Here is a 27,076-nt window from a genome sequence, read left to right as displayed (position 1 = left end):
ATGGCAAGGTGCATGGGGGAGTCATTACTGCTCCTACGTACTTCTCTTTAAGCTTAGTGAGGAGGGCCTGATCTGTTCCTGAAAATTCTCCGGCAAGTTTTTGAAGAGTGCGGTTATTGGCCGTTTTTATTTTTCCTGGTTCCATTATGCTGCGAAGTATCGCCCATGTCTTGGAGGTGTGTAACGTTTGGCGAAGTGAGTCGCAAAAGCTCGCCCAACTCGCTGTCTCTAACTGCTGTGCGTTAGCGTTTGCCCGCTCTGATATTTCAGCAATTCTGTGGCGCAGTTTGCGATTAAGTCGCTGTTTTTTCCATCGTTTAGTTAGCGCCCTTCTGGCTTCCCACATATGTAGCAGATGGTTGTCAACTACCGGCGTTTCCGCTGTGAGCGCTAGCCGCTTAGATGTTGCTTTATGAGCGTCTCGTATGTGTATTTCCCACTCTTCAGCGTTCTCAGGTGATATCTCCGGCATGGGGATTTTGCGATAATTTACCCAGTTCGTGATTACCACCTGGCCACAGGGTCGCTGAATTTTCGGGGAGCCTACCGACACACTGATAATGAAATGGTCACTGCCTAGATTCTCTCCTAGATTGGTCCAGAATACCTCGTTGACATTATTTGTGAATGTGAGATCTGGAAAGGTGTCTGCACTGACGCTGTTACCTAATCTTGTCGGGTTTTGAGGGAGAATGATGAGTTGGAGATCATATGCTTCGGTCGCTCGCTCGAGCTCCCGGCCTTTGGGGGTGTCTGTTCGGTAACCCCAGCTGGTGTGAGGAGCATTGGAGTCCCCAAGAAGCAGTAGTCTATCCTGGGTGCCGGAGTGACACATGACGTACCGAATGATGGCCTCGAAATCGGCCCTCCTTTCTTTAGGTGGGCTATACACGTTCGTGATTATGGTTCTTGCCTTGCTACGCTTCTGCGGTAGTATTGTTACAATTTGATGGTTGATGCTGCTAGTCGCCAGATAATCGATACTGATTGCTATGTCCTTGAGGGCCATCGTCGCGACCTTAGGGTAGTCTGGGTGGGATATCGTGTAGTAGCCAGTCAATCTGACCGGCTTGTTACCGATCTCTTGCAAACAAATAACATCAGGTTTGACTGGCACCGTGTTAATGTATTGTTGTAGAGCTGCCGCCCGTTTGTGGAAGGTGCGGCAGTTCCATTGCCAAATTTCGAGATATTCGTGATGTGCTCGCGTTCTACTCGCCATGGATAGTGCTTTCGCCGTCCGAGGTCGATATGGGTCGCGGACGGCGGTTAGATTGAGCGCTGGGGCTAATGCTGGCTCGCTTACGAGCCGCGCTCTTTGCACTGGCCGCAGATTCATCGACGTAAGTTTTTAGGCTTTGAAATTCTGCCTACATCTGCTGCTGAAAATTTTGCATAGTTTGTAATTGATGCACGACTTGTTGGAGTGTAACCTCCACAGAATTCGGCGTCGTTATAACCTCCAGAGGCGTGCCTGCTGCTTTAGTGTGTGCTGTTTTGTTCGTTTCGGTACAGCGACCAGCTTTGAGGGAGGCCAACTCTAGCCTAATTTCTGCCAAGCTCTCGCGGAGGAGCTTGTTCTCGTTAATGATCTTCCGATATTCGGGATTTTCTGTTATAGGAGCAGTAGGAGAAACGACTCGTGCCCAGCTTACCGTGTTATCTTGTGGCGCTTGCTTGGTCACAGTGGCGAAAGCCCCCGATTTAGGCGATTTTGGTGATTGGGAATGAGGTGGGTTTTTGGAATTGGATTTCTTTCGGGTCCGCGATCTTGACCTGGATCGACGGCGAGTCTCTGATACCTCCGGCGAGGGATCGGATGCGGATTCTCCATCATCGGAACTGAACCAACGTAGGCGTTGAGGTGGCTTCGTTGAGCTGTCCTTCCGGGTAGTCCGTTGAACGCCAGTCCTCGGCGTTCTTTTGCTTTGGGGTTTGAGACGTTTGAGTTAGAATAAGCATTTCAGTTGCTCGTAATTAAATCACATACTTTAAAATGTTGCCCGCATATGACCGGTCCGTTGTAAATCTCGGCCACATATAACTCTTTCGAGCACTTCTTAAGGAATTTCTACGAAGGCCAGTAATTTATCCACACATAATCTACTACCCAAGAACTTTTGGCCATAGTGTCCCCTCCCCCTCGCCACCGCCTCCTTCGTGATTTCCAGTAAATCTGATGTCGGTGGCGTTTACGGAACGGCGTGATAATTTCTGGGTTGTTCGTAAAACACACTTATAAAGATCCGGATTGCTTGCATAAACGTAAGGCACTACTACAGAGACCGTCATTCGTCCGCACACTTTGAACTCTATGCCAACACATTACCTATAACGTGCCCCTTATTTTTCCTAAATGTAAAGAAGCCCTATAGTGCCGGGCCCGTCGACAGTCCATCCACACCGATGAGGCTCGTGCAGTGACCCTCGAAGTAGGAACCTCGAGGCCGGCGGCTGGCGGTGTTCGGTGTCAGTATACGTGATGCTGGGCGTGAAATGGCCGCGCGACTGGCCGCTCCAGGCACTTTGGGTGTATTGGCGGGCTTCTATCACGCTCGGAAAAAAAAAGCATTTTTAAGTATCACGTATTGAGCGAAAGAAAGCTGTATCGGGAGTTTTTCGTGTTGCTCAACAATTTTCTCATTAACACTTTTCATCTAATTACAATATTTGAGGAATGTTTAATTAACTAAGACTAATTATGTAATTAGGCGGGACGCGAGAAATAATCTGAGTATCTCCAAGGGACGGCAAACAACATTACCTTTGTTCTGTCCAGCTAAGCAGCATTTGCATATCTTTAAATCTTGGTGCACGATAGTTGGAACGCCCTGTATACCATGCACCGTATACGCCCAAACAACTCCGATGCCGCTTATTCAAGTATATATAAAGCACAGAAACGGTTTTCTGAGATAACCACATGGCCGATTTTAATGAAATTTGTTACATTTTAGAGAGAAAGTTAAATTTTAGTGAAGGTTAAAAGCAGTATTATAAGTCCTGAATTTCTTAAGCAATTTTCAAGAATTGGTAAGTATGAAAAAAAATAGAAGCACGAAGTTTACAAATCCACAGCTCTGCACTGAAAACAGATATCGCAGTTCTGTAAACTGCATCCGTTAAAAGCGTTCAAATCCGACCAACTTGATTTATCAATGTTTATTTACGTGAATATCTTACATTGTTTACAAAGGTTTCGCAAAAGTCTTACTCACATATGAATGGTGTATTTGAGAGCCATGTATAACACATCAAATTTGTCCGCTTTAGATGCACCATCAGATGCAATTAACAGAATTGTGATATCGTTTTTCATTGCTGACTTACAGAGTTCTAAACTTGATAATCTCGTTTCCTGAAAATTTGCCATTTTCAACATTTTTCTGCCTCTTCTCCCCACCTCCTCTCTACCGTTCCATGTGCTTCCCTCCGGGCTGTTGCGCGTTAGTACACAGGTAAGTGCTCCAGTTTCTGCAATGCTCTTGCGGGAGTCACAGATAATTACAACAATCTAGAGGGTATTGTGGCGACATGCTGGAGAGGTCCGAACGAGTTTCTCGCGTCGCCTTTCCTTTCTGCCGCGCTCCTGCCATGTATGGGGAACCAGCGCTGGAGTTTCTCGCTAGGGTGCCTCAATGTCTTCCTCCCTCGCCGCTCCTTGCGCACATTGTTTAGCCATATAAACAGAAGAAAATGGCCCGCGGTGGCACTGTGGGAGACGCCGTTATTCGCGGTTATTATTGTAGGCCGTCGTTATTCCTGCATGGTTAGTTACCACAACTAGAGAAGCCGTAATATAGCCCTATGTTACTGGTATTTTTCTTGAGAACTATACGAGCATGCCCTAATGGTCTAACCTGTGTATTAATTTCCCAGCTCCATTCTTTTCTCTTAATGTCAATTAGAATACCGGTTGTACCCGTTTGCTCCCTGATCCAACCCTCTCTCTGTCTCTTAACGCTATGCCTAGCATTTTTCGTTCCATCGCCATTTGCGCAGTCCTTAACTTGTTCTCAAGCTTCTTTGTCAGTCTCCAAGCCTCTGTCCCATATGTCAGCATCGGCAAAATGCACTGATTGTACACATTATTTTTCAATGATAACTGTAAGATTCTAGTCAGGAGCTGGCAATGTCTGCCGTATGCGATCCAGCCCATTTTTATTCTTCTGTGAATTTCCTTCTCATGATCAGGGTTCCCTGTGATTAACTGACCTAGGCTGACGGGCGATCCTGAACTCTTGTTCCTTTGCCCAGCTATTGATCATTACCCTTGTCTGCTGCATATTAATCTTCAATCCCACTCTTACATTCTCTCTGTTAAGGTCCTCAATCACTTGTTGTAACTCATCCCCAGTGTTGCTGAACAGGACAATGTTATCTGCTAATCGAAGGTTGCTAAGATATTCGTCGTCGATCCTTACTCCTAAGCCTTCCCAGTTTAATAGTTTGAATACTTCTTCCAAGCACGCAGTAAGCAGCTTTCGAGAGATTAGGGCTATAGAATGGGTACCAGGATAACGGAATCGCAGTCGAGGACGGCAGAAGTCTAAGTAGGGCAACGAAGTTGGGAAATTCGCGCGCGCTAGTCGGAATCGGTTGGCGCAGGACAGGGGTAATAGGAGATCGCAGGGAGAGGCCTTCGTCCTGCAGTGGACATAAAATTAGGTGATGATGATGATGATGATGATACGGGCATGTGTGCCGGCGACGTTGTATTCAGGCAGGCGCGATCGCACGCAGTTTCAACTATTTCTACAGCTTCTCCGGCCAAATATTATCCGTGTGCATTTTATGTTATTGAAAGAGAAAATGGCAATGCTTCTATATTACAAATATATATGCACGTATGTAGTACCAGAATATACACAGCCGGCATTTTTTCGGCCGCGCTAAGAATAATATATTAGTGCCAGCCGCCGTACAAATGCCCACTGGGTTTCCGGGGGGGCTCCCGTCGACAGTGCCTGGCGACAGTATGAAAAGGAAGCAAAAGACGATGCTAATCATACGATCTCACAGCGAACAAAAACGCTGAGCAGTTCGTGTTTACTGCAGAAATAGCGCGTCGACGCTGCACCAGAGCGTTGCCGCGACCAGCGACACGAACATATTACAGGTTGCCCCGCTTCTATTCCAAGCAAAATGATGCCCGCTGGAATTAGGTGACGCCTAATCACTTTAATAACAACGACGTGCACGATTAAACGTACGTTCAGCGACGTTCAGCTGCAGTGAATGCTGTATACCGATGGTGCACAGCGAACCGCCTCGGCCGTGCTCGCATCGCAGCTGGCGGCGCCGCAAATAGCAGATGTTTTCTTCTCCGGGTGAAATTATGGCGAGGAGGGGGTAAAGAGGCAACAACGGCAATAAAACATTGCGGCTTGGAAGCGTACGTCGACTCCTTCAGCTACAGATTCGAAGTGAATCGGAAAAGGCCTATAGCGACTGGTGGCAAGCGATCATCGGCGTCGAGGCTGTAGTGCTATGTAGTGAGGCTGCCGGCGGCGCGAGAGCGTAGCCGCGACCACTCGCACGCTCGCTGAATGACCACGCCGCTGTGCCGTGTGTGACGGGCAGATCTTGCAGTCTGCCAGCAACGCCGGACGGTCCGCGAACTGCAAATGGTGAGTGGCCGTGTCGCTATAGCGGGGACGCGCCGCCTTCAATTCGCGCGGCGCCGTGGACACCAGAATTAAGCGGCTCCAACGAAATCGACGTCACTCTGCTTATGAAGGAACTGTCATTTGCGTCTGGAATATGCACAAGTGGGACGAGTGATCATTTGTTTGGATTCCGACGGCGTTTATAGCTTCTTTTCACTCGTAAATTGTATTTCATTGAAACAGCTGAACCGCCGTTGTCAGGTGCCGTTTTCTCAAACTAGAAAACTTACTGCATGCAGTCCTCGCCCTTTTCGAGTTATTTCGATCAAGGAGTTCTTACAGCGAGTCGATCCTTTTGAAAACGTCTACCGCAACACGCGAGCGGTGGTGGACGCTTGCTGCTGCTGTTGCACGCCTCTCATGCAGTTTTCTGCGCAAGACATTTCTAGGCCGTTTTTCGCTAGTAAATTCGTCCTCGGGGATCGTAGCCTCTTCACTGTTTTCAATAATCCCACTGAGAGAAACAAGAAAGGAAAACAGGCCGACCTGGCTAAAGTTAAAGTTTCGTAAAACGTAAAAATGTGCTCGCTGCGGCCCCGCATATACCGTAACCGCCACACGAGCGCCCTCGACGGGAAAGAAGACTACGACGGCCAAAAGAGCAAGTGGTGAGGCACAGTCAGAGCATGTGAATGATCCCCGAATCCAATCACTTGAGGCGGAAAATCAACAGCTCAGCTAGACGCGAACTTGCAGCGCTTAACGAGGCCTTAAATAGCATTATAGGGCAAATCTCGAACCGCGATGACGATGAAATTAAAGCTCTAGGCCTGCTTCCTGCCAAATCCAAGCGTAAAGCTCCCAACAGCCTACAACAACAAAAACAATCCAGAACCGGTGAGCGAGACAGAAGACGAGGATCAGATGGCGGAACTCAGCGAAGCCCCAGCTACAGCCGCCGATCCTCCTGCCAAAATAAAGAGCAGAGGCAAGCTGGCTTCCATAGAAAAGACCCTAGGACGCATGGTGGAAATGATCTCCGGGATGAAGACGAGATTAACTCAACTAGACAGACCCAAAGCCCAAGCTAAAGGCAGGCTTACGGTGTCGACAGTACAGACTCAGGCAAACAAGAATCCCGAAGGTGGGGCTAAAGGGCTAATTGATCATCCTCAGTAGGCAAAATAGCGAACGCGGACAGCAACAACCTGAAAATCTGGCAGTGGAACTGCGCAAGTTTCCAGAGGCGCAAGGCCCCATTTGTACAGCTTATCAGGTCTATTGCGGACAAGCCGCAAGTTATATTGTTATAGCAAACGCAATGTCGAGCAGAAATTTCTCTCCCCGGGTACCGCACGGTAGCATACAGGGGAGAAAAGGGCAGAGGTATCGCACCCGAATCAGAAAGAACATCTCGTTCGTTGAGCACGAAGTCCCCGCGTACAAAGCGGGGCTCGAGGCCCAGTTAATAGAGGTCGTACCCAACAGAACAATCAATTCTAACGTTTTCATTCTCAACGTGCACAGCGCACCATCGTATAGGAAAAGAGACTTCAACACATCACTACGCACCGCGTCTAGGGCGGCGAGAAACACGCCTCTCGTTGTGGCGGGTGACTTTAACGCCACCAAAACGGAAGGGGGGTAGGGTTATAAAAGTGAACAAGGGACGAACTAGGTCTTCAACGCTCCAGAGCTCGGCTTGATACTAGTCACAGACCTAAGGCTCCCTACCAGATCCGGTAATTCGGTCAGTCGACATAGGACCCCCGATCCACCTTCCTCCGAGGTATCGAAGGCACGTGGGACAACCCCCAGAAGGGGCTAGGCAGTGACCATCACATACTCGAAATTCTGTTGCGTGTCAAACCCAGACCGCCCGCGAGATATGAGTATGTGGACTGGGACCTTCTTCGAAAAATTAAAAATGAAACAGTCCCACCAGACGAGACGTATGAAGATCTGCTAGAGAATCTCAACATGGCAGTTTAAGCAGAAACCAAAGAATCATTACGGATCTGGAGGCTTCCTAAAATGGGCTGGAGACTCGCTCACCTTCAGGAGTCAAAACAAGCCCTCTCGGCCAGGTGGAGGACTCAAAAGCTTAATCGTAGACTCAGAGCCAAAATCGCGCTTCTTAACAAGGAGATCGAGTCCTATTCAGCCCAGCTCGCCCGGCAGCAATGAGATGAGACGTTTACCGAAACGGACGGGCGTGTAGCAAATGTAGCTTATTGAAAAGTCTCCTCAACGATAAACAGTGTAAGGGCACCTTTAGCTTTGCGGCGGATAGGCTCATCAAGAAGCAAATCGCAATCGGTCTCAGGGAAAGGGAATTAGCCAACAACTCAGCACATACTTGTCCCCCCCTTGCCAAAGACAGCGATGGCCCGGTAGAGCGTGTAAACTACATGGACTCCCGGCACCCGATCTAAACGAACCCTTCACCGTGTCAGAGGTCAGACATTTTCTCTTCAATCTAAATGGCAGATCAGCCCCGGGACCCGATGGAATCACGAACAAACTCCTCATGAACCTAGACGATAGGGCAATCGAGATAGTCGCGGCCGAAATCAATGAGGTATGGAACACTGGACAGGTCTCGGTAGATTGGCGTACAGCAAAACTGGTATTCATACCCAAACCAGGAAAACCCCCACATATTGATAACATGCGCCCAATTTCCCTTACGTCATGCATCGCCAAGGTTGCGGAGCACGCGATACATAACAGGGTCACTGAACATTTTGAAAACAAGGAGCTCTTTAGACACATCCTAATCGGCTTTAGACAGGCGCTATCCACACAGGACGCTATGCTTTTGCTTAAGAGAGCAATCTTTGATAACCCTACTCGCGACGTGAGAGCGATCCTCGCACTGCACCTCTCCAAGGCCTTCGACAGGGTCGCGCATGAACACATCTTGACGGAGATTTCCTCTCTTAACCTGGGTCAGTGGTTTCATGACTACACCAAATCTTTCCTAGCGAATCGCAAGGCAGACCTCCGACTAGGTAGGGCCTCGGGATGACCCCACGAGCTAGACACTTGCTTAATGCAGCCTCTGTCTATATGAAGTTTGCCCATGTGGCGGAGAAAGTGGTGATCGCACTGGTTCTTCACAGCTCAAAATCGTCTTCGTCTATCGTCTTCTAGCGCACGGCGGTTAGATCCTTCTCGTCCGCCCTCGTGTCTGAACAGGCGAACAGTATTGTGAACGAAGCATTTCAAAGAACTCAGGAGAGCAGCGAAGGAGTATACCACATCTCGTCGTTCCCAGCCCATCTAGATGGCTCAGTTAACCCGTTCAAATGTAATCCTAAAGAGCAGGCCCACCAAAGAGCGCACGATTTCACGTACCGTGCTGTCGCCGGTAGCCAGGCTTGGAACGAGGTCAACATCCACAAAGATCCATTATGTACTTTCCACGAAATTGTTTCCCATTATCGACTGGGTAGGAGGACATTTCCACCCCCCACCCCGAGTTGAACAAACCTCAGGCTAGCACACTCAGACTTCTGCAAACCCGTTCCTATCCCACTACACGGTCCCTTAACAGGATAGACCCTTACCCGTCACAGTCGTGCCCCAAATGTGGTCATGACTCATGCTCTTTTGAACACATGCTCTCGTTGTTTCCAGCCCTTAAAGGGACCCTGAAACAATTTTGACGATTTTGTACAAACGTACTGAGTCGTTAGAGTAGGTCCTTCTGATCATTAATGGACGCATCTAAGTGCTCCACGTAGAGCGTGTAATTTATTATGAGGTGTTAAAAATGCACATCGTTGCCGATCGCAGCACACTGCTCGGCGGAATTTTCAGCCGCCCCTGCCCATATGACGTAAATCACCCAATTGACGTCAGTAGGGCGAGCTATCCAATTGGCTGCCCAGGGCGCGTCATCGATAATTTTTCCACCTTTATGGTGAACAAATGATGTTCGTAATAGTTGGATTGTTAATTTGTTTCTATAAAAAGAAAGTAACATAAACAGAATGCACAAGAACAATTTCTCACTACACTTAAGCACTTCCGGCACACCGCAGGCGTCGTCTGCTTGTGTTACAACGTGCTCCATTTTGACGAGAGCTCCGCGGTCAGAGTCGGTCTCAGTCTTTTTGCGACCACCATGATTCGACTTTGTTGCGTTGTGGGCTGCAAATGTAGCGGGTGGCAATATGTCAAGCTGTGACATCGTGCCCCTCTGCAAGGCAGCAGACAGCTCATCGGACTGGCGCGATCCGATCGGCGCCAGGATTTGCGCGTTTGCGGCCGTCACTTTACACCGTAGGATTACTACCGCAATAGCGTTTCGCGAGTCCGGTATTAGGGTAAACGCAAGCGCAAGGGGACATGGCCTGGCCGTTTGACCGTGCCGTTTAACGGAATGAGCAGAAGTGCAAATGTGAATGGTCTGCACGGTGTAGCCACCTGGTGGCACAGAGCTCAACCACACGCAGTAGCAGTTACGAAATGATTTCTTCTTTGCTGCTGGTGTAAATTTTTCGCAGGATTGTAATCATCAACACGTTGTTTTTGTAAATGTTTAAAATGTTATACGTTTGGTTAGAGCAATATTAGCGCTTTGTTTGGCTGGTTAAGCTCTGCGCCAACAAGTGGCTGGACCGTGCAAACCAATCAGGCCACAGAGTCTAATGTAAATATAACCAACTCTAGAGGAAAAGCTGGCCCGAAAAAGTGGGAACCGCTAGGGCACCGCCCTGTTGCTACTAGTCAATGTGGCCAGCGCAGTTACTATTGAAAGAGTTGAAAACAAGTACAGGTCTACTTATGATTTGTCATTTAAGAACGTATACCTGATGGCTTTATGAAGGTGATGCGTTAATAAGTTTACAGAAAGCGCTTGCTAAGTGCGTGACTTATGCGAATCACGATGTACGCATTCATGCACTAAAGCATGGCGTGAATTTCGGTATCGAATCTCAGTTTTTTGGACGCGTAGTAGCTTCGTACAGTTTAGGTTTGACATGTGATCGCGCGACGACATCGGAAGCTGTGGCACATTCATCCCTTTTGTGCCACCCAAGCCCCGAAGTGCTCTGGCGTATACCTTCACATGTAAGTAAACAAATGTATCTTCTTGTTCAGAACATCACGCGAGTAGGCAGCTCTCGTGATGCATCACAATCGTTTGAGAAGCGTCACAGTGGAGCATTTTTTTACATGCGGAGTGGTGTTTTATTTGCAGGTTTTCCTTCAGTAGGGAATTGCTGGACAGGTGGACCAGCGCACTGGAATTGTACTGGCGAATCTACAAGCAAGTCAGCATCTGTTTAATTGTTACATATTGAACAATCATGCTTCTACAAAGGCCACAGCAGAAAAACAGCTTTATGCCGAGTATTTCTGTGTCAGGAAGCAATAAAGAGGCGAGCGCCTAATACGGACGAAATCGAGTGCATGAACCTACATATTGATAGCGTAGGCGTTTTGTTAACTGTGCAATAGTTTCAACACTTCCTTGCATGCCATTTCATGTGTCATATCTTTTCTGGTCACAAATGTGTGCAGCGAATCTATTTGCATGAGCGACTGCGGGCCTGTGGGACCGTTCACTTGCAGTTCATGTTGAGTCTTTTACATGCATCCATACACTGCAGATATGCATATTAGGTTCCTACGAGCATTTTCAAAATTCAATTATTTTAGACAACACGCACATATGCAATACCGACATCATCTGAAATACCACTAAGCAGCTGGGAAAAACATTTTTGTTGAGTATACTCGCAAGTAAAATAAGTAGATCATGTGGACAGCTCCAGCTCATTTTCCTTAAATCAGTGTGCACAAAGGGTATGCAAAATTATTTTTTTTCGGGCACCGATTATTTTACTGTATAAGCAAGAGAACCTACCACATTAATGTAACATATGTTGTACGTCACACTAATATGTGTTTTAATTTACCAAGTGAGATGAGTTACTTTTATGGCTCATTCAGTCAAATCACACTGCAAGCTGCATTCATCAAGGCAGAAAGCTGGGCTAGTTGGTGTGTCATCATTATTCAAAAAACTAGCGCAAAATGCGGTAGTCTTTTGAATAATGCATTCATCAATCTTCTATTGGATTTTGCAAATGCTTAATAAGACATGTTTCCTTGTTATGCAGATATGCAATGGCAATCCCTTCTGTGTGTTCCAAAGGAAAAATTTAAGTTCTAAATTAAAGAAGACAGTTCTAGTCAGAAAAAACAAGCAAAAATGCTGAAGGCATAGTGTCAGAAACGCAAGGTACAAGAATTATGAGTAGTGTCGAATGATTTTAAGAAAATAATGGTATTTGAAAATGCAAGACTCTTTAGTGGAGGTCAAGCAAGTCAATATAGCTACAATACTGCGCAAAATTATGCGAGTAACTGGATAGGAAACAATGGGTCAGGAAACGCGTTGTTTTTCTGTAAAACAAAAGCTGATGATTGTCATTACATGAGTCACTTTAGCATCATGACACTGCTGCTTGGTAAATTCAGAAACAAACCAAAAAACAAGCCACGCAAAAATTTAAAAAAACAATTTAATGATGCTCTTTTCACACTGGGACAAATGAAAAGAAACGGATCACATCTAGTGTGAATATTTCAGACACGATGTGAAACACTAAAGGAAAAATTCAATTTCGAGCTATGGCACTTTCCGGATAGACGTGGGGGGCCTTGTACAAATAGTGATAGTTACCACTGCATTTAGAAATTGAAATCATTCATGCAGACAGGGATGATTCTTTATATTTTTGGCTACTGATTCAAATCCCTCCACTAGGTCTTACAATGCTACACGCAGCCATGATAAGGATCTCACAGCAACACCTGCAGGTAAAAAGCAAAAGCAGTCAAAGTACTGGTGTATTCTTGACACTATCTTTGAAAACCTTTAGGCAAGAACAGTGCAAGAAGCAGACATAAGAACCGCATTTATTTTCAGAATTACCCACTTGAATGGCCTTTTCTTTTTTCTTAGGCGATGCCTACGCCTAGCCACAGCAGCTCTCTCATGCAGACTCCGCAAGCCAACTGGTCATGGAGGCAAATGCAGGTAAGAGGCAAGAAGCAATAGCACTAGTATGGACATTCATCCAATTTCTTTCGTTTTCTTGCGTTTAGGCAGCCAGCACACTTCGAACAGCCACCTTGACTGTGGGTGTGTCACCCAAGTCGCCAAGGAAGCAATTGAGGGAAAGCGACAGGCAATGTAAACAGCCACTTCTCCGTGTAAACGATACTCTTTCTCTCAAATGACTCCTACGCCTCGCCGTGCCAGCTCACCTGTGCAGACTCCACCAATAAAGATGCCGCGGAGGCACGTGCAGGTCAGAGGCAAGAAGCAGTGGCACTGGTGTTGACATGAACCCAATTTCTTTCTTTTTCTTACGCTGAGGCAGCCAGCACACCTTGACTGCGGGTGTGTCAGCAGATTCCTCTTGTACATATGCTCATAATAAACTTCAGTAAACTTGAACTTGATAATAAACTTGAAGGCAAATGGGACATTGATGCATTGCTTTTTTGAACATTTAGTGCACACATACATGTTATACTTTGCAGTGCTACAGAGCGTATTTTGAAGCTTCCCTCTATATTTTTCACCTTTAATTACGTGTGTGTTGTGTGGCCCTCAATACTGCAGTTCATGTTGTAGCAGCTAGCTGCTTTGTCTGTGTATTGCACACTGGATTGTTGTGATATCCACATGTGCAAAAGGCCTATACTTCTCTCACATATACAAAATAAGGTTCTGTGTAGTTCTCAGTGTTACAATAAAAAATAAAAGTAACAATCCGATCGTGGAATTGTGTTTATTACAGTAATTCCTATAATAGTTATTGACAAGTTGACAACTTGAACTGGTCGATCTGTCATGGGAAGGTATTGTATGTAGACATACAGAAAAAAAGAAGGGGTATGTGTGTGTGTTTGTAGGCGGGGGAGGGTATAGGATTAGGGTGGTACGAAAAAAACGTACCAACACCGTCCTCTAGACCCATTCCTTTAAGGTACCGTAACAAAGCGTATTATGCATAAAGTTCATACAACTAACTGATATTATACATACGCCTGCCGACGCGAGCTACACATGCCATGACTCGCATTCGCGACTGCACCGGATTCCTCCATATTATTCTGGTTATTCGTGCTCACTGCACCGAGGCAAAAGAAAGATCATCGGCGCAGGTGCCTTTAACGTATCTCGACTTTGCGAGGCACCGCTGCGCGTGTCAGGGGAGCTGTCCGTGCGAACGCTCCCTGGCGCACACCTGCCTCGGCGGCCCCAACCTACGGACTACCCTGATTCGAGCTTTGGTCCCCCCATTGCCCCTTGGGTGCCCTGGAGATCCTGCGCCGCCTGCTTTGTTATAATCTCATGTGCTCTCCTGAGGCTCGTTTGTCGGTTACATGTGCCCTACCCCCAGCTGGATCAGTACCTGTAAAAAAAAAAATAATACGATCTATCGTCGCGACTAGAAGAGCACTCCGCAACGAAAAAGTGCGCAGCGGCTTCTGCAACATACCGCGCCCGTGCGAAGAGAATTACGGAACGCCAACGAGGAAGAAGTAAAGAAAGCATGGGGAGCTATGCAAAAAGGGAAAGCAGCTGGGGAGGATCAGGTAACAGCAGATTTGTTGAAGAATGGTGGGCAGATTGTTCTAGAAAAACTGTCCACCCTCTATACGCAATGCCTCATGACTTCGAGCGTACCAGAATCTTGGAAGAACGCTAACATAATCCTAATCCATAAGAAAGGAGACGCCAAGGACTTGAAAAATTATAGACCGATCAGCTTACTGTCCGTTGCCTACAAAGTGTTTACTAAGGTAATCGCAAATAGAATCAGGAACACCTTAGACTTCTGTCAACCAAAGGACCAGGCTGGATTCCGTAAAGGCTACTCAACAATAGACCATATTCACACTATCAATCAGGTGATAGAGAAGTGTGCGGAATATAACCAACTCTTATATATAGACCGTTTTTTCGTAGGCGCCGCCATATTGTGAACGCAGTGGCGCCGCCTATGAGCAGCGCCATACTGGCTTGGGTAAAAGCGGTCTTTTGCATGGCAGGTATACGCTCGGCGGTAGGTTGTGGCGTTTGTTTTCGCGGTCGTGTGGTCTGTTTAGTATGACGTGCGTCTTCTATGTGATAAACGGTTCTGTGAGACGTGCTGAAGTGGTTTAAGGCGTTATGGCCGGAATTTCTGCTAGCGTTGAGGTGGACGGAACACGCAGCGCGATGTGCGCGCGCATATTTGAGCGTACGATCAGCCTCGGAGATCAATTGTGTATTTCCGAATGTTCCAATCACTAATGTGACCTTATTGCAGTATTATCCTCTATTTCTAGGCTGCGGTTTAGGAGCCATGAAACATACTCGACGACCGTAACAGCGTGGGTACCGTTCTGCTACGATAGGTGCTGTGATGTTATACTGTGACAAGCGTTCAAACTGGTCGCTGCAGGTTACATTGCGTGACTACTTGGTTCGATGGACGAGGTTTCCGCCCCTGAATAAAATAGTTTTGGCAAGTAATAGCAGTATACCTTACAGTCTGAATTAAGCTTGTCCAGCAAAGGGACTGTTTACGAACTGCGCGAGAGTCCTAAGCAGTGGTAGGTGCTGGATTTCACATATCTTCGTTCTATATACCGCATGGTCCAAGCATACCGCATCAGCGGTTATATATTCATGAACGTTGTGCGGTGTGACTATGCGAGGTCGTATTGCGGCGTTAGCCCGTTTTCTCTTGCTTTTTCGAGAAAGACGATGATAACCGAATTTTTCTTTCGGTTGTGTTCGTTCCGTTCTCTACGACGCACTCACACGTATTAATTATTTATTTATACACGTACCTCACAGGCTCAAACTGGAGTATTGCGTGAGGGGGGTAAGAGAAACAACATGTAGCGAAAACAGGAGCAAAAAACATAGCTAACAACAAATCAAACAAGTGAAAAAAAAGAAAATTTAATCGAAAGACGCCGAACAACATCAAGGAAACGAAGAACAACAACAACACTCTGGACGATCAGAAACGCGCATGGCTCATCGAACTCCTGCAAAGAACTGCAGACGCATGTATATTTATAAACTGCTTGCATGGATAGAAAATGACAGTCAAGTGACATGGCACAAATGAAACGTGTGCGCATAACTACGGAATCAATTTTTTTAATGTTTCTCTAAACGTGTCCAGATTATTAATTTCAACAATGTGGCTTGGAAGATCGTTCCAAGCTGCTATTGCTAGAGGCAATGCAGATTTGTTAAATGCATTTGTGTGGCCAAAACCACGTGTGAGACTGTGTGCGTTATATGAGCGGCGAGATGTGCGAAATGGGCGGGAAAGGGGTAATGTAGTTGCGTGTTGACTGTGAGTGATCTTGTGCAGTAAGCAAAGCAGAGCTATCGTCCTTCTAGATTCAAGAGATGGGAGCGATAGTGATTTCTCTATAGCAGTTACGCTAGAATGCCTACTGTAATCTTTCGCGATGAAACGCGCGGCACGGTGTTGAACAGATTCGAGAGAATTTATTGAATATTCCTGATGCGGCGACCAGATGGCGGAAGCGAATTCGAGATGAGGACGAACAAAGGTTCTGTACGCTATTTCACAAGTGGCTGAAGGGGTTTCACGTAGGTTTCGTTTTAGGTAACCAAGTGTGCTGGATGCTTTTGCTGTAACATGTTTTATATGTGCCTTCCATGATAAGTTTGTTGTAATATAAATACCGAGATATTTGTACAAGGGGGTGACAGTGACAGCACTGTTATTAAGCGAGTATGTGTAAAGAGAGTTAGTTTTCTTTCGGCTGACAGTCATTAATTTGCATTTTTTCTGTATTTAGAGACATTTGTTATAGCGTGCACCAGTTTGTAATCTTATCTAGATCTTTTTGAAGAGCGATGTGGTCGTCGGGTGTCTTAATTTGGCGATAAACTATGTTATCGTCAGCAAATAATCTGATTGCTGATGTTATGTTGGATGGCAAATCATTTATGTAGATGAGAAACAATAGCGGACCCAGCACGCTACCTTGAGGTACACCAGATGACACATCGGCCAAGGAAGAAGAATGATTGTCAGTAAACGTAATCTGTTTGCGGGATGTGAGGAAGTTCCTTATCCACGATATTGTAAGGCTGTCTAAATGTAATGATGATAATTTGGCTATTAATCTAGAGTGGGTAACGCGATCAAGGGCTTTGGCAAAGTCAATAAGGATACTATCAATCTGGAAACCATTGTCTATGTATGTGAATAGCTCGTTTGTGAATTCGATTAGTTGAGTCTCACAGGAAAGTCCTTTCCTAAAACCGTGTTGCTTCGGATAGAAGCAATTGTTATCTTCTAAGTGCTGCACAATATTGGATGCTATCACATGCTCTAGTAACTTACATGGAATGCTTGTTAATGATATGGGTCGGTAATTACTTATCTTACTTTTATCACCCGACTTAAAGATGGGAATGATTTTCCCGATTTTCCAGTCACATGGTAGTTCCCCTGTGGATAAGGATTGCTCAAAAATGCGTGATGGAAGGGGGGCTGTATATGTGGATGTATGCCTTAAAATTTTATTATTTATACCATCAGCGCCGGCTGAGGTAGTGACCTTTAGTTTCTTAATTGGGGATGAGATGCCGGAGGCATCAATCTTTATTGGTGCCATATACCTGTAGTTTACGTCTGTGATTGCGGGAATGGTACAGTAATCTTCGCGTGTAAACATCGAGATAAATTATTAAAAGCAACTGAGGATTCTTCTTAAATAGGTGCTCCGGTATTGTCTTGGAGTGAAATTCGGCTCGAGTCTTTTCGAGGGGAAAACACTGCCCAGAATATTTTAGGGTTATTTTGCATCATGGATTGGAGGTGATGTGAAAAGAATGTGCTTAGCGCTACGAATGTTACAGCAATAATCTTTTTCGGACTCTATGTTTTAACCACGCCACTGCGGTTCCTTGCCGCTTAGCAATTATGAACATGCGTTTCTTTTTATTTGTTAATGAGCGTAGCGTCCTGTGATACCATGGTTTTGAACTATTTACCCGGAAGTGAATTAGTGGAATATGAGCATGTGTAAGCTGCATTAGTGTTTCCTTAAAGAGATTCCAGTTTTCCTCAACAGGTCGGGAAAAAAAATTACGTATGAACGAGCTGTAGAAATTCTCCAAACCTATGTTGATGGCAGTGAAATCAGCCTTCTTATTAAATATGCGCTTAGGTGTCGTAGTGCGTTTGTATGAGCGTAATTCTATTGTGAGGTTAACGAGTAGATGATCACTAAAACCAGGCATCAAAGAAACTGATGCAACTGTTTAAGGGATGGATGTGAAAACGAGGTCAAGAACATTATTGCCACGGGTGGGTTTCTGAATCATTTGCACTAGAGAAAAGTCTAGTGCGCAAGCGCTACGAAATCGTTGGAGTGTTGGCAGGGTGACGTTAGGTTAGCCCAGTCAATTTCTGGGTAATTAATATCACCAAATAAGAATATGTTAGCTTTAGGAAATTTCGTAGTAATTTCGCAAAGATTTTCATACAACTAAGACGTGAACGTTTCTGTACTGTCTGGTGGTCGATAACACATTCCAAATACGTTCTTTGAATGCGAAGATGGAATGCAGACCCAGGTTATTTCAATTAAGTGGGCTTGAAATTTCAAGTGGAAAGGCAGTAATGTCTTTTTTTTACGGCTATCTATACCCCGCCGCCCCTTCTTCCGTCCCTGTCTTTACGATAGATGCTGTATAGTCAACTGATGGTTGTAAGACTTCGTCATCAGTGATATCGGAATGGAGCCATGTTTCTGTGACTAGTAGAATATCACAATTGCTGTTTTCTCGATGCGAGCAAACTTCGACACGTTTTGGGAGTAAACTGCGCATATTCGTGAAAGATATCGAAATCTGCGCTACATCATTATGGACACTTGGATTACGAGATGGATAACAATCAGATGAGACTGCCGGCCTTTGAAACTGCTATCTAGATGACTGAATAACACTGTCCGTGTCAGCGCAGTAAGTGAACACGGTATTCTCTGTGCGCAGTTTATCGACGGCTAGCTTAAACGGCACATTTTTGGACTTCGCAAGTTCTATTAACTTTCTTCTGGCTACTCGTGTTTGCAATGAAAAGTCTTCGCGCACAGCAAAATTTGTATTTTTGAACTTATAACCTTTTTCTATTACTCTTTGCTTATCCTTGAATAAGGTGAATTTAGTAATAATCGGTCTACATTTACCCACTTCATATTTGCCAAGACGACGCGCACGGTCGACTTGCGAACATTCGATTGTAACGCCAAGCTCTTTTGAACAAATATCAATGACTCTGCCTTCTGACGCTGACCATGTTTCATTGGAATCGTCGGGGATGCCAAAAAAGAGATTACATCGCCTTAGCCGATTTTCCGTATCATCGCATCTTGATTCAATAGTCTTAATTTGCTCAGATATTGAATTAATAGCTTCAGGCGAGCGGAGTGGCAATGCACTTTGGTTTTTTTATTTTTTCAGCGATGACGTGTCAACTTCAAGAACACTTATTCTTGAAGATAGCTGTTGCAGTTCCTCGTTGACAGATGCTTGCCAGTGCTTAAGTGTGGGTAAATCACTACGCATATCTGCCTGCCCGCTTTCAATCCTTGTTACAATTTCCAAAACTGTAGCTAACAATTCTTCGGTAGAAGGTCCTGGATTTGTCTCGACATCGCCAGATAGAAGCAGAGCCATTATTTTAACACACATTGCTACACAGCTGCTACAACGCTTACACAAGTTAGATAGCTCAGTGGGGCACAACACCACGAATAGGCAACGGTTGCTACTCCGAACGGAAAAACAATCAAGGTACCTAACCTGAAACATTATTAAGGGTGAGTGCGCCATTCCTGCAGCGGTGTTGTGCCCCAGTGAAGTGCTTGCCGAGGAATCCTCATGTAGACTGAGGCCACGATTGATAGCGGAAGCGGTACAGGTTGCCAGCTAACGTGGGAAGTCCGGCCAAAAAGCACTGGTGTCGTCCAATAGTCGAAAAGTTCCGGGGGAGGCCAGCTTGTTGATGCATCCGCAGTGCATGCAGTAGCAGTCATTCAAGCTGCCGGGCACACAGCCACGGGCACAGTCGTCAGCACGGCCACCTGAAACATTATTAAGGGTGAGTGCGCCATTCCTGCAGCGGTGTTGTGCCCCCCGGAAATTTTGTCCTCAAAAATAGGCATCGCATTCTTTTTATGCGATCGCTCTCATATATTATGGCTGTACACAGGCCAAAAAGGCAATGCCGAAGCGCACAACTTACGTATGTATCGTGCTGGTTCACCAACCGCAGTGATCGCTGGTTTGAGCTGTGCCATCGGCCTCATGCAGGAAGGCTAGCGTAGGCATGTGGTAATTTGAAGCCTACTAGGCTTGAAATACGCGAGAACAATGCCGTTGCATCACAAATATTTGATAGCGCCTGCCGCTTAGATGTTTCGTCGTTGCCTTAGGTTGGCTGTGCACGAGCATGCGCTCTTATGCTTTATGTTTTACTCCCTACGCCAAGCGATCAGATAGTGAGCAGATTTACCATTTCATGCTGCTAATACAGAGACACCGGTTTTCTTTATTTAATTAATACCGATATAAGCAACATAGTTCACAACACATACACACACCGCGGCTGATAAAGCGCGTCACATTTTTGCGCCCCCAAGAGATATTTCCGCCTACTGTAGTTACCGATGCACCGAAAGGCTGCCCTGACGACCTTATATGAACGGACATGGCGTAAATTTCACAAAGTACGATCTGAAGCATCTCGAAATCGTTCCGCAGCACGCGACAGCAATACTTTCAAGCAGCGCCGCGCCGGATCGCCCAAGCCAGAGAGGAGGAAAGGCTCTCCGCGCGCCCTATCCTCCTCGCCCGATGAAAAGGTCTATAGCTTTCACTGATTACGAGAAAGCGTTTGATTCAGTCGAAACCTCAGCAGTCATGCAGGCATTACGGAATCAGGGTGTAGACGAGCCGTGTGTAAAAATACTGAAAGATATCTATAGCGGCTCCACAGCCACCGTAGTCCTCCATAAAGAAAGCAACAAAATCCCAATAAAGAAAGTCGTCAGGCAGGGAGATACGATATCTCCAATGCTATTCACAGCGTGTTTACAGGGGGTATTCAGGAACCTGGATTGGGAAGAATTTGGGATAAGAGTTAATGTAGAATACCTTAGTAACTTGCGATTCGCTGATGATATTGCCTTGCTTAGTAACTCAGGGGACTAATTGCAATGCATGCTCACTGACCTGGAGAGGCAAAGCAGAAGGGTTGGTCTAAAAATTAATCTGCAGAAAACTAAAGTAATGTTTAACAGTCTCGGAAGAGAACAGCAGTTTACGATAGGTAGCGACGCACTGGAAGTGGTAAAGGAATACATCTACTTAGGACAGGTAGTGACCGCGGATCCGGATCATGAGACTGAAATAATCAGAAGAATAAGAATGGGCTGGGGTGCGTTTGGCAGGCATTCTCAAATCATGAACAGCAGGTTGCCATTATCCCTCGAGAGAAAAGTGTATAACAGCTGCGTCTTACCAGTACTCACGTACGGAGCAGAAACCTGGAGGCTTACTAAGAGGGTTCTATTAAATTGAGGACGACGCAACTAGCTATGGAAAGAAGAATGATAGGTGTAACGTTAAGGGATAAGAAAAGAGCAGATTGGGTGAGGGAACAAACGCGAGTTAATGACATCCTAGTTGAAATCAAGAAAAAGAAATGGGCATGGGCAGGACATGTAATGAGGAGGGAAGATAACCGATGGTCATTAAGGGTTACGAACTGGATTCCAAGGGAAGGGAAGCGCAGCAGGGGACGGCAGAAAGTTAGGTGGGAGAATGAGATTAAGAAGTTTGCAGGGACAACATGGCCACAATTAGTACATGACCGGGGTAGTTGGAGAAGTATTGGAGAGGTCTTTACCCTGCAGTGGGCCTAACCAGGCTGATGATGATGATGAACGAGGAATCTGACCACAGCTTCGAGCTCCTAACTCGTAACCTTGTCGAGTGACACTCCTGCAACAGCCGTGACCGCTGAAAACCGAATTCCGCCGGAAACTTCAACAGGATCTTCCTTCGGTTGCATAACTGCCACCTGCACGGCCAACATCGACCACACCCACACCATCCCGCAACATAGAATAAAGAACCAACTTATAAAGCACAAACCCACGGCTGCAAGCACATAACATCACTACACTACAAGCGGGACGCCGCTACGTGGGCTACGCGGCTAACTGCTAGAAGTTATCGGTTGCCAGATTAAAACTAACTACTGTCGCCAAGTCTAGCAAGCGTCACAGGAGCTGGCAACCTCAGCGCGTAGTAACATGGCGGTGCTTTTGCGGTTCCCGATTTCAATACATGGGCCCTATGATTAGCTTGTCTTCTAGAGTCAGTATCATCGGCTCAGAAGGCAGTGAAGGCACTTTTGTGTTTTCTCAGAACTTCTGGTTTGCTCGAGCAACTTTAACTGAAGTACTGTCCGTACACGTACCTACACCTTCTCTCTCCCTTCTTTCTTTTCCCCGTCTCCCATCCCCCAGTGTAGGGTAGCCAACCAGACTATTGACTGGTTAACATCCCTGCCTTCCTGTATTCTTCTCTCTCTCTCTCTCTCTAGAGTCAGTATATTACCTCTATGGATCAGGCCTCTCACGTACGTCTACGCTAAAGTTCCTTCATCATCTTGAGTTTATGCCTCCAGTCATCTGTCGAAACGCCCAGCTCGCCTGTGGTTACCGGATTACCAGACACGTTCGTCGCTGCGATAGAATGCTCGCAACGCACGCTGCTCTGATAGCTCTCGCTTGGGGTTGACTGCCAAGCAACTAGCGGAGAGTTTGGAGAGGTGGCCGAGCAAGTGGCCATTGCACTCGCGGTGCCAGACGGTCGGAGAGACAGGGTGCATTGAGGGCGAGCTCCACCACTGGAAAAGCTGGCGCCACGGTCGGCGTGACGCGGCATGAGGGATCACGTGGACACAGCGGCCGCTTCGGCTGCTTCGGAAGCGAGCTGAAAACGAAAGTTTAAAGTCCCACCTGCGCCGCGGTTCTGATTAAGTGGTGAGGCTTTACCGCCTTGGGTGTCTGCTTGACAACATTTGAAAGTACTATAATAGGTAGTGGCTGCCTTTGGAGGCGTGCAGCATGGTAGGCTACTGCTCGGTACCGCAGTGCCGGACGTACGCAACGGAGCCCGGTGTCAGCCTTATTCACACGTAGCCGCAGGGCAAGGAGCTGCATGAAGCTTGGCTGCCGAAACTTAGAACCGGCAGACAGCCATCGGCTACAACTCGGGTATGCAGCAAGCACAGACGCGATGAACATTTCTGCTACGGCGCCGGGACTGCGCGATGTTCGGTGAGTAGCAGAAAACGTGCACTGAGACGCTCGCCCGCGCCCGCTGCCTGGCTAATGTGAGGACGGTTTGGTCTACGAACTTGTTGATGCTAGATACTGGCAAGTTCACTGGAAGGGAGAGGGAGTGGTAAGACGCACATTAAAGAAAGGCATGCCATATGGTCATGGTTGTGTTATGAATTAATGCACTAGATTACAAAAAAGAAGCAAAGGGAAATCGCTCGCTGAGAAGACCGATAAACATACAGTGCGACGCAATTTGAGAAATAATATTGAAATGTCCAAGAATTTAGAAGACAAAAAAAAAGGTTGAATCGTCGCGACGGCACATCACAGTTGACGTAGGCGTCGAAGTCTCTATAACGAAATTATTTTTGAACAGTTCTGATTGCGTCCACGCAACAATGGTTGCTATAGTGTACTGTCAAATGCACATATTCTGCGGCCGAAAGCTCACGGCACGGTGCGAAAACGCGCTCACAGCGAAAGCTAAACATTCTGCGCGGACATGCATGCAAACGCGCAGTCAGTCGCTGCGAACCCGCGCGATCGCTGCAATGAGGCCTCATTCTGTTATGTCCCATTTGTTTACACAGACAACCCACTATCAGAACATATTTCGCATAGTTTACTTTCAGCGTTTGCCTATCTTTCACGCAAGAAGCCGGTTCGGGAGGCTCCATCGCGGCGACCGCGCGTAGTGGCGTTCACTGTACGTATTCGGCAAAGAGATATCGTCTGTAAACAATTCTGTGCTTTCAGTTTGCCCACGATTATTATATCGACAGTCAAAAACTTCCCTCGTTTTGAGAGTACTTACATATATGTCCAGAAGGGCTGCCGCGTGGTGTTTTATTGAGCGCCGTAAGCGAATTCAACCTATGAGGAGCGCGCCGCGTGATCCCTCATACTACGCAAGGGAGGCGCTTCCGACAGATAGCGACTCCGTTAACTCCTCGCCCCCTATTATATGACTCGCCCCGCGACTTTATTTATTTTGGCAGCAGCGGCAGCGGAATACAGACGGCAATCTAACGTGGCTCCGCAACCTTTTACAGATTTTTCTCTGCTGCGCGCCTACCGGCTTGGGGCCATCTTTTTGATCCGAAGACAGGATTGCCGGACCACGTGGATGGAAAGAGCATGCGCAAGATAATCTGCTACTCCTCGTGCCTAAAGACTAGTTCATCTACCTGGCGCCTGGCTTATCCTTCACCGTGAATCACGTGCATCCTGCGGATAGGTCACAAGGGTCCCCTTCTGCTGCTACTTATATGGGTTGCGCTGTGTTCTCCCGGTCATTTGGCAGCAGCGGCAGCGGAATACAGACGGCAATCTGACGTGGCTCTGCAACCTTTTACAGGTTTGTGCTTCTTACACATGGTCTTTTTCTGTTAATTGTGTACACGTTCGGTCGTACTTTTCCTTGTTGCTGCTGCTGCTGCTGCTGCTGCCATTGAACAATCTCTGCGATTGAAACTTGTGCCTTATTTTCCTGCATCTATATAATCACTGATTGCTATTTGTCGTCATGGGTCCTTCAAATGAATCGGAGTGTGGCAAGTGTCGCAGTACCTTTAAGGACGATGACCAATTTATGGAATGCTCGGAGTGTTCAGCCTATTATCATATCGGAACTGCATGCTCCGGAGTTTCTGAGAGCACGTACCGGAGTAAAGGGGAAGACTATAGGAAATCTTGGCGTTGCTCGTCATGTCGTAAGGGCAAAGTAGGACAGAGCTCGTCTGTGCCAAAGGAAACTGATGGAAAAATAGCCACGATGCTGGTCGAGATAAGCAGGAAACTTGATGAATTACTGCCCCTCAAGCAAACGGTAAACGATATTGAGGAATCGGTGAGTCTATTATCAACCAAGTATGACAAAATTCTTGAGGCCGTTGCGAAGCATGACAATGACCTAAAGGCGCTCAAGAACAAAGTTTGCAAACTAGAGGAGCAAAACATGAGCGCAGAATTGCTTTCAGTGCGCTCCTCGATAAATGAACTTGAGTACCACAGCAGAAAACTAAATATTGAGGTTCACGGTGTTAATCAAGACAACAACGAGTGTCTTATAGATAAAATGAATGTCATTGCCTCAAAACTGCAACTTGCCCCTTTGACTGAACAAACTGTTACCTCGATTCACCGGCTTCAGACCAGAGGCGACAGGCCTCCCGGCATTATCGTACGCTTTTCCAACCAGTCAACAAGGGAACAATGGCTGAACAAAAGGAGAGTTTTGTCAGGTGCTCAGCATGGAATGTTTATCACGGAAAACCTGACTGCGCAGAATCGAATGCTCCTAAGAGCTGCGAAAGAATGGGCGCGTGTAAATAATTTCCGCTTTGCATGGCACCGCGCTGGAAAAGTGTTCCTAAGAAAGAGTGAGGGCGATCGCGCACACTTGATAAAGTCGCCTGCTGATCTGGATAAGATCGTTTTTTGAGCATGGGAGTGAAAGTAAGTTGCATTTAAAATGATGTTGGGACACTCGAATAAAATGCGTTCGTCGGATCTTCATGATAATACAAGCTCGCAGAATGGTGGATTGATTAGATGCATACATATTAACTGCCAGTCAGTGAAAAATAAAAAGGATGAACTTGACATTTTTTTCAGCAGCCTAAACTTACGTTTTCATTTCATAATGCTTTCTGAAACGTGGTACAGTGATTGTACGGTCCCCTGGTGTCCACCAAAGTACGAGTGCTTTGCAAGATCAAGAATGAACTCACGCGGTGGCGGGGTTAGCCTAATCGTGTGCGATTCATTTAATGTGAACTGTGTTCAAGAGTTTTCTTGTGTTAACGATGACTACGAGGTATTGTCTGTGTTACATGCGCGCACTGTTTATTCTGTTATCTACAGACCACCGCGAGGTAATCTCCAAGGCTTTTTTCTCTTTTTTGAGAAATTATTAAAATACATTGTTGAATTACAGTATAAATTTATTTGTGGTGGCGATTTCAATATAAACATGATGGTTGACTGCAATATCACACGTGATTTTGAATTGCTTTTAAAAACGTATGGGTGTTCCAATGTTATCAATACTCCTACCAGAATTACCTGTGATACCTCCACATGCCTTGACTTGTTCATTACTAACTACGGATCAAACAGTGTTCAATGTGGCACTATTTCATACAGCTTGAGTGATCACATGCCTGTATTCCTCACTGTCAAACGGAAAGATAAAAGATCACCAGAACGAGTTTGCTTTTCGCAAATTATAACTGAAGAACGGCTAGAGTGTTTTCGCGATGACTTAAGTCACGTAGTGTGGGACAGTGTTGTTGCTGCTACAAGTGCTGATCGTGCTTACGAGGCTTTTCTGGAAACGTTCATTTCTTATTATGTTAAACATTTTCCTTCCGTTCCTAAAGTGTCCGCTCCATCAAGGATACGTAAACCCTGGGTTACTGTTCAATTATTTAAAAAGATAAAAGAAAAGGCTAGGTTATTCAATAAATTCATCATATCTCGGGATCCTGATGATTTAAGAGTGTTTAAATCATTTCGAAATGGCTTAACTAAGCAATTACGTGCTGCGAAAACTGCATTTTATAAGCAATCCTTCGCATCTTGCAGCCATGACAGCAATAAGATATGGCATTGGCTTAATTCTTTGCTGAATAGAGTGCCCAATTCAGCGGCAGGGCTGCGAATAATTTCTGATGGAGCGGACATACCTGACGAGAAGTTGGCCGACTGTTTTAATAATTATTTCACTAATCTACCTAAACGCAATGTGAATGAAAACGCCTGCCGTTTCATTACAACGAACTGTGTGCATTCAATTCTTTTGCGTCCAACAAACACTTCAGAAGTAATTTTACTGTTCTCCGCACTAAACAATAGCAATTCCTGCGATGCTGATAACATTAAAATCAAGCCTGTGAAATTTGTAATAGATATTATCGCTCCAGTACTAGCCCATATTTATAATATATGCCTTTCTACCGGTGTGTTCCCGTATAAAATGCAGATGGCAAAAGTAGTTGCATTGTTCAAGAAAGGTGACAAAA

General features: G+C 46.0%; 1 protein-coding gene across 3 annotated transcripts in view; it reads left to right on the top strand.

Moving 5' to 3' along the window:
* The first annotated feature begins 5,437 nt into the window (after positions 1–5,437).
* Positions 5,438–27,076, top strand: part of thoc5 (THO complex subunit 5) — an 85,119-nt gene continuing 63,480 nt past the window's right edge. The window contains exons 1-2 of one of the 3 annotated variants that reach the window (XM_055074610.2): positions 5,438–5,630; positions 24,104–24,408. Coding sequence is in view for 1 of the 3 variants with exons in the window: in XM_055074616.2 (XP_054930591.1) it covers positions 5,628–5,630 (3 nt within the window). In the remaining 2 variants the exon portion in view is untranslated. The remainder of the gene's footprint in view (positions 5,631–24,103; positions 24,409–27,076) is intronic. The other 2 variants (XM_055074621.2, XM_055074616.2) reach the window with 2 other exon arrangements.

The sequence above is a fragment of the Dermacentor andersoni genome, chromosome 3 (assembly GCF_023375885.2).
Source record: "Dermacentor andersoni chromosome 3, qqDerAnde1_hic_scaffold, whole genome shotgun sequence".
Lineage (NCBI taxonomy): Eukaryota > Metazoa > Arthropoda > Arachnida > Ixodida > Ixodidae > Dermacentor > Dermacentor andersoni.
The sequence above is the reverse complement of the archived record's forward strand: the minus strand, read 5'-3'. Positions and strand labels throughout refer to the sequence as shown.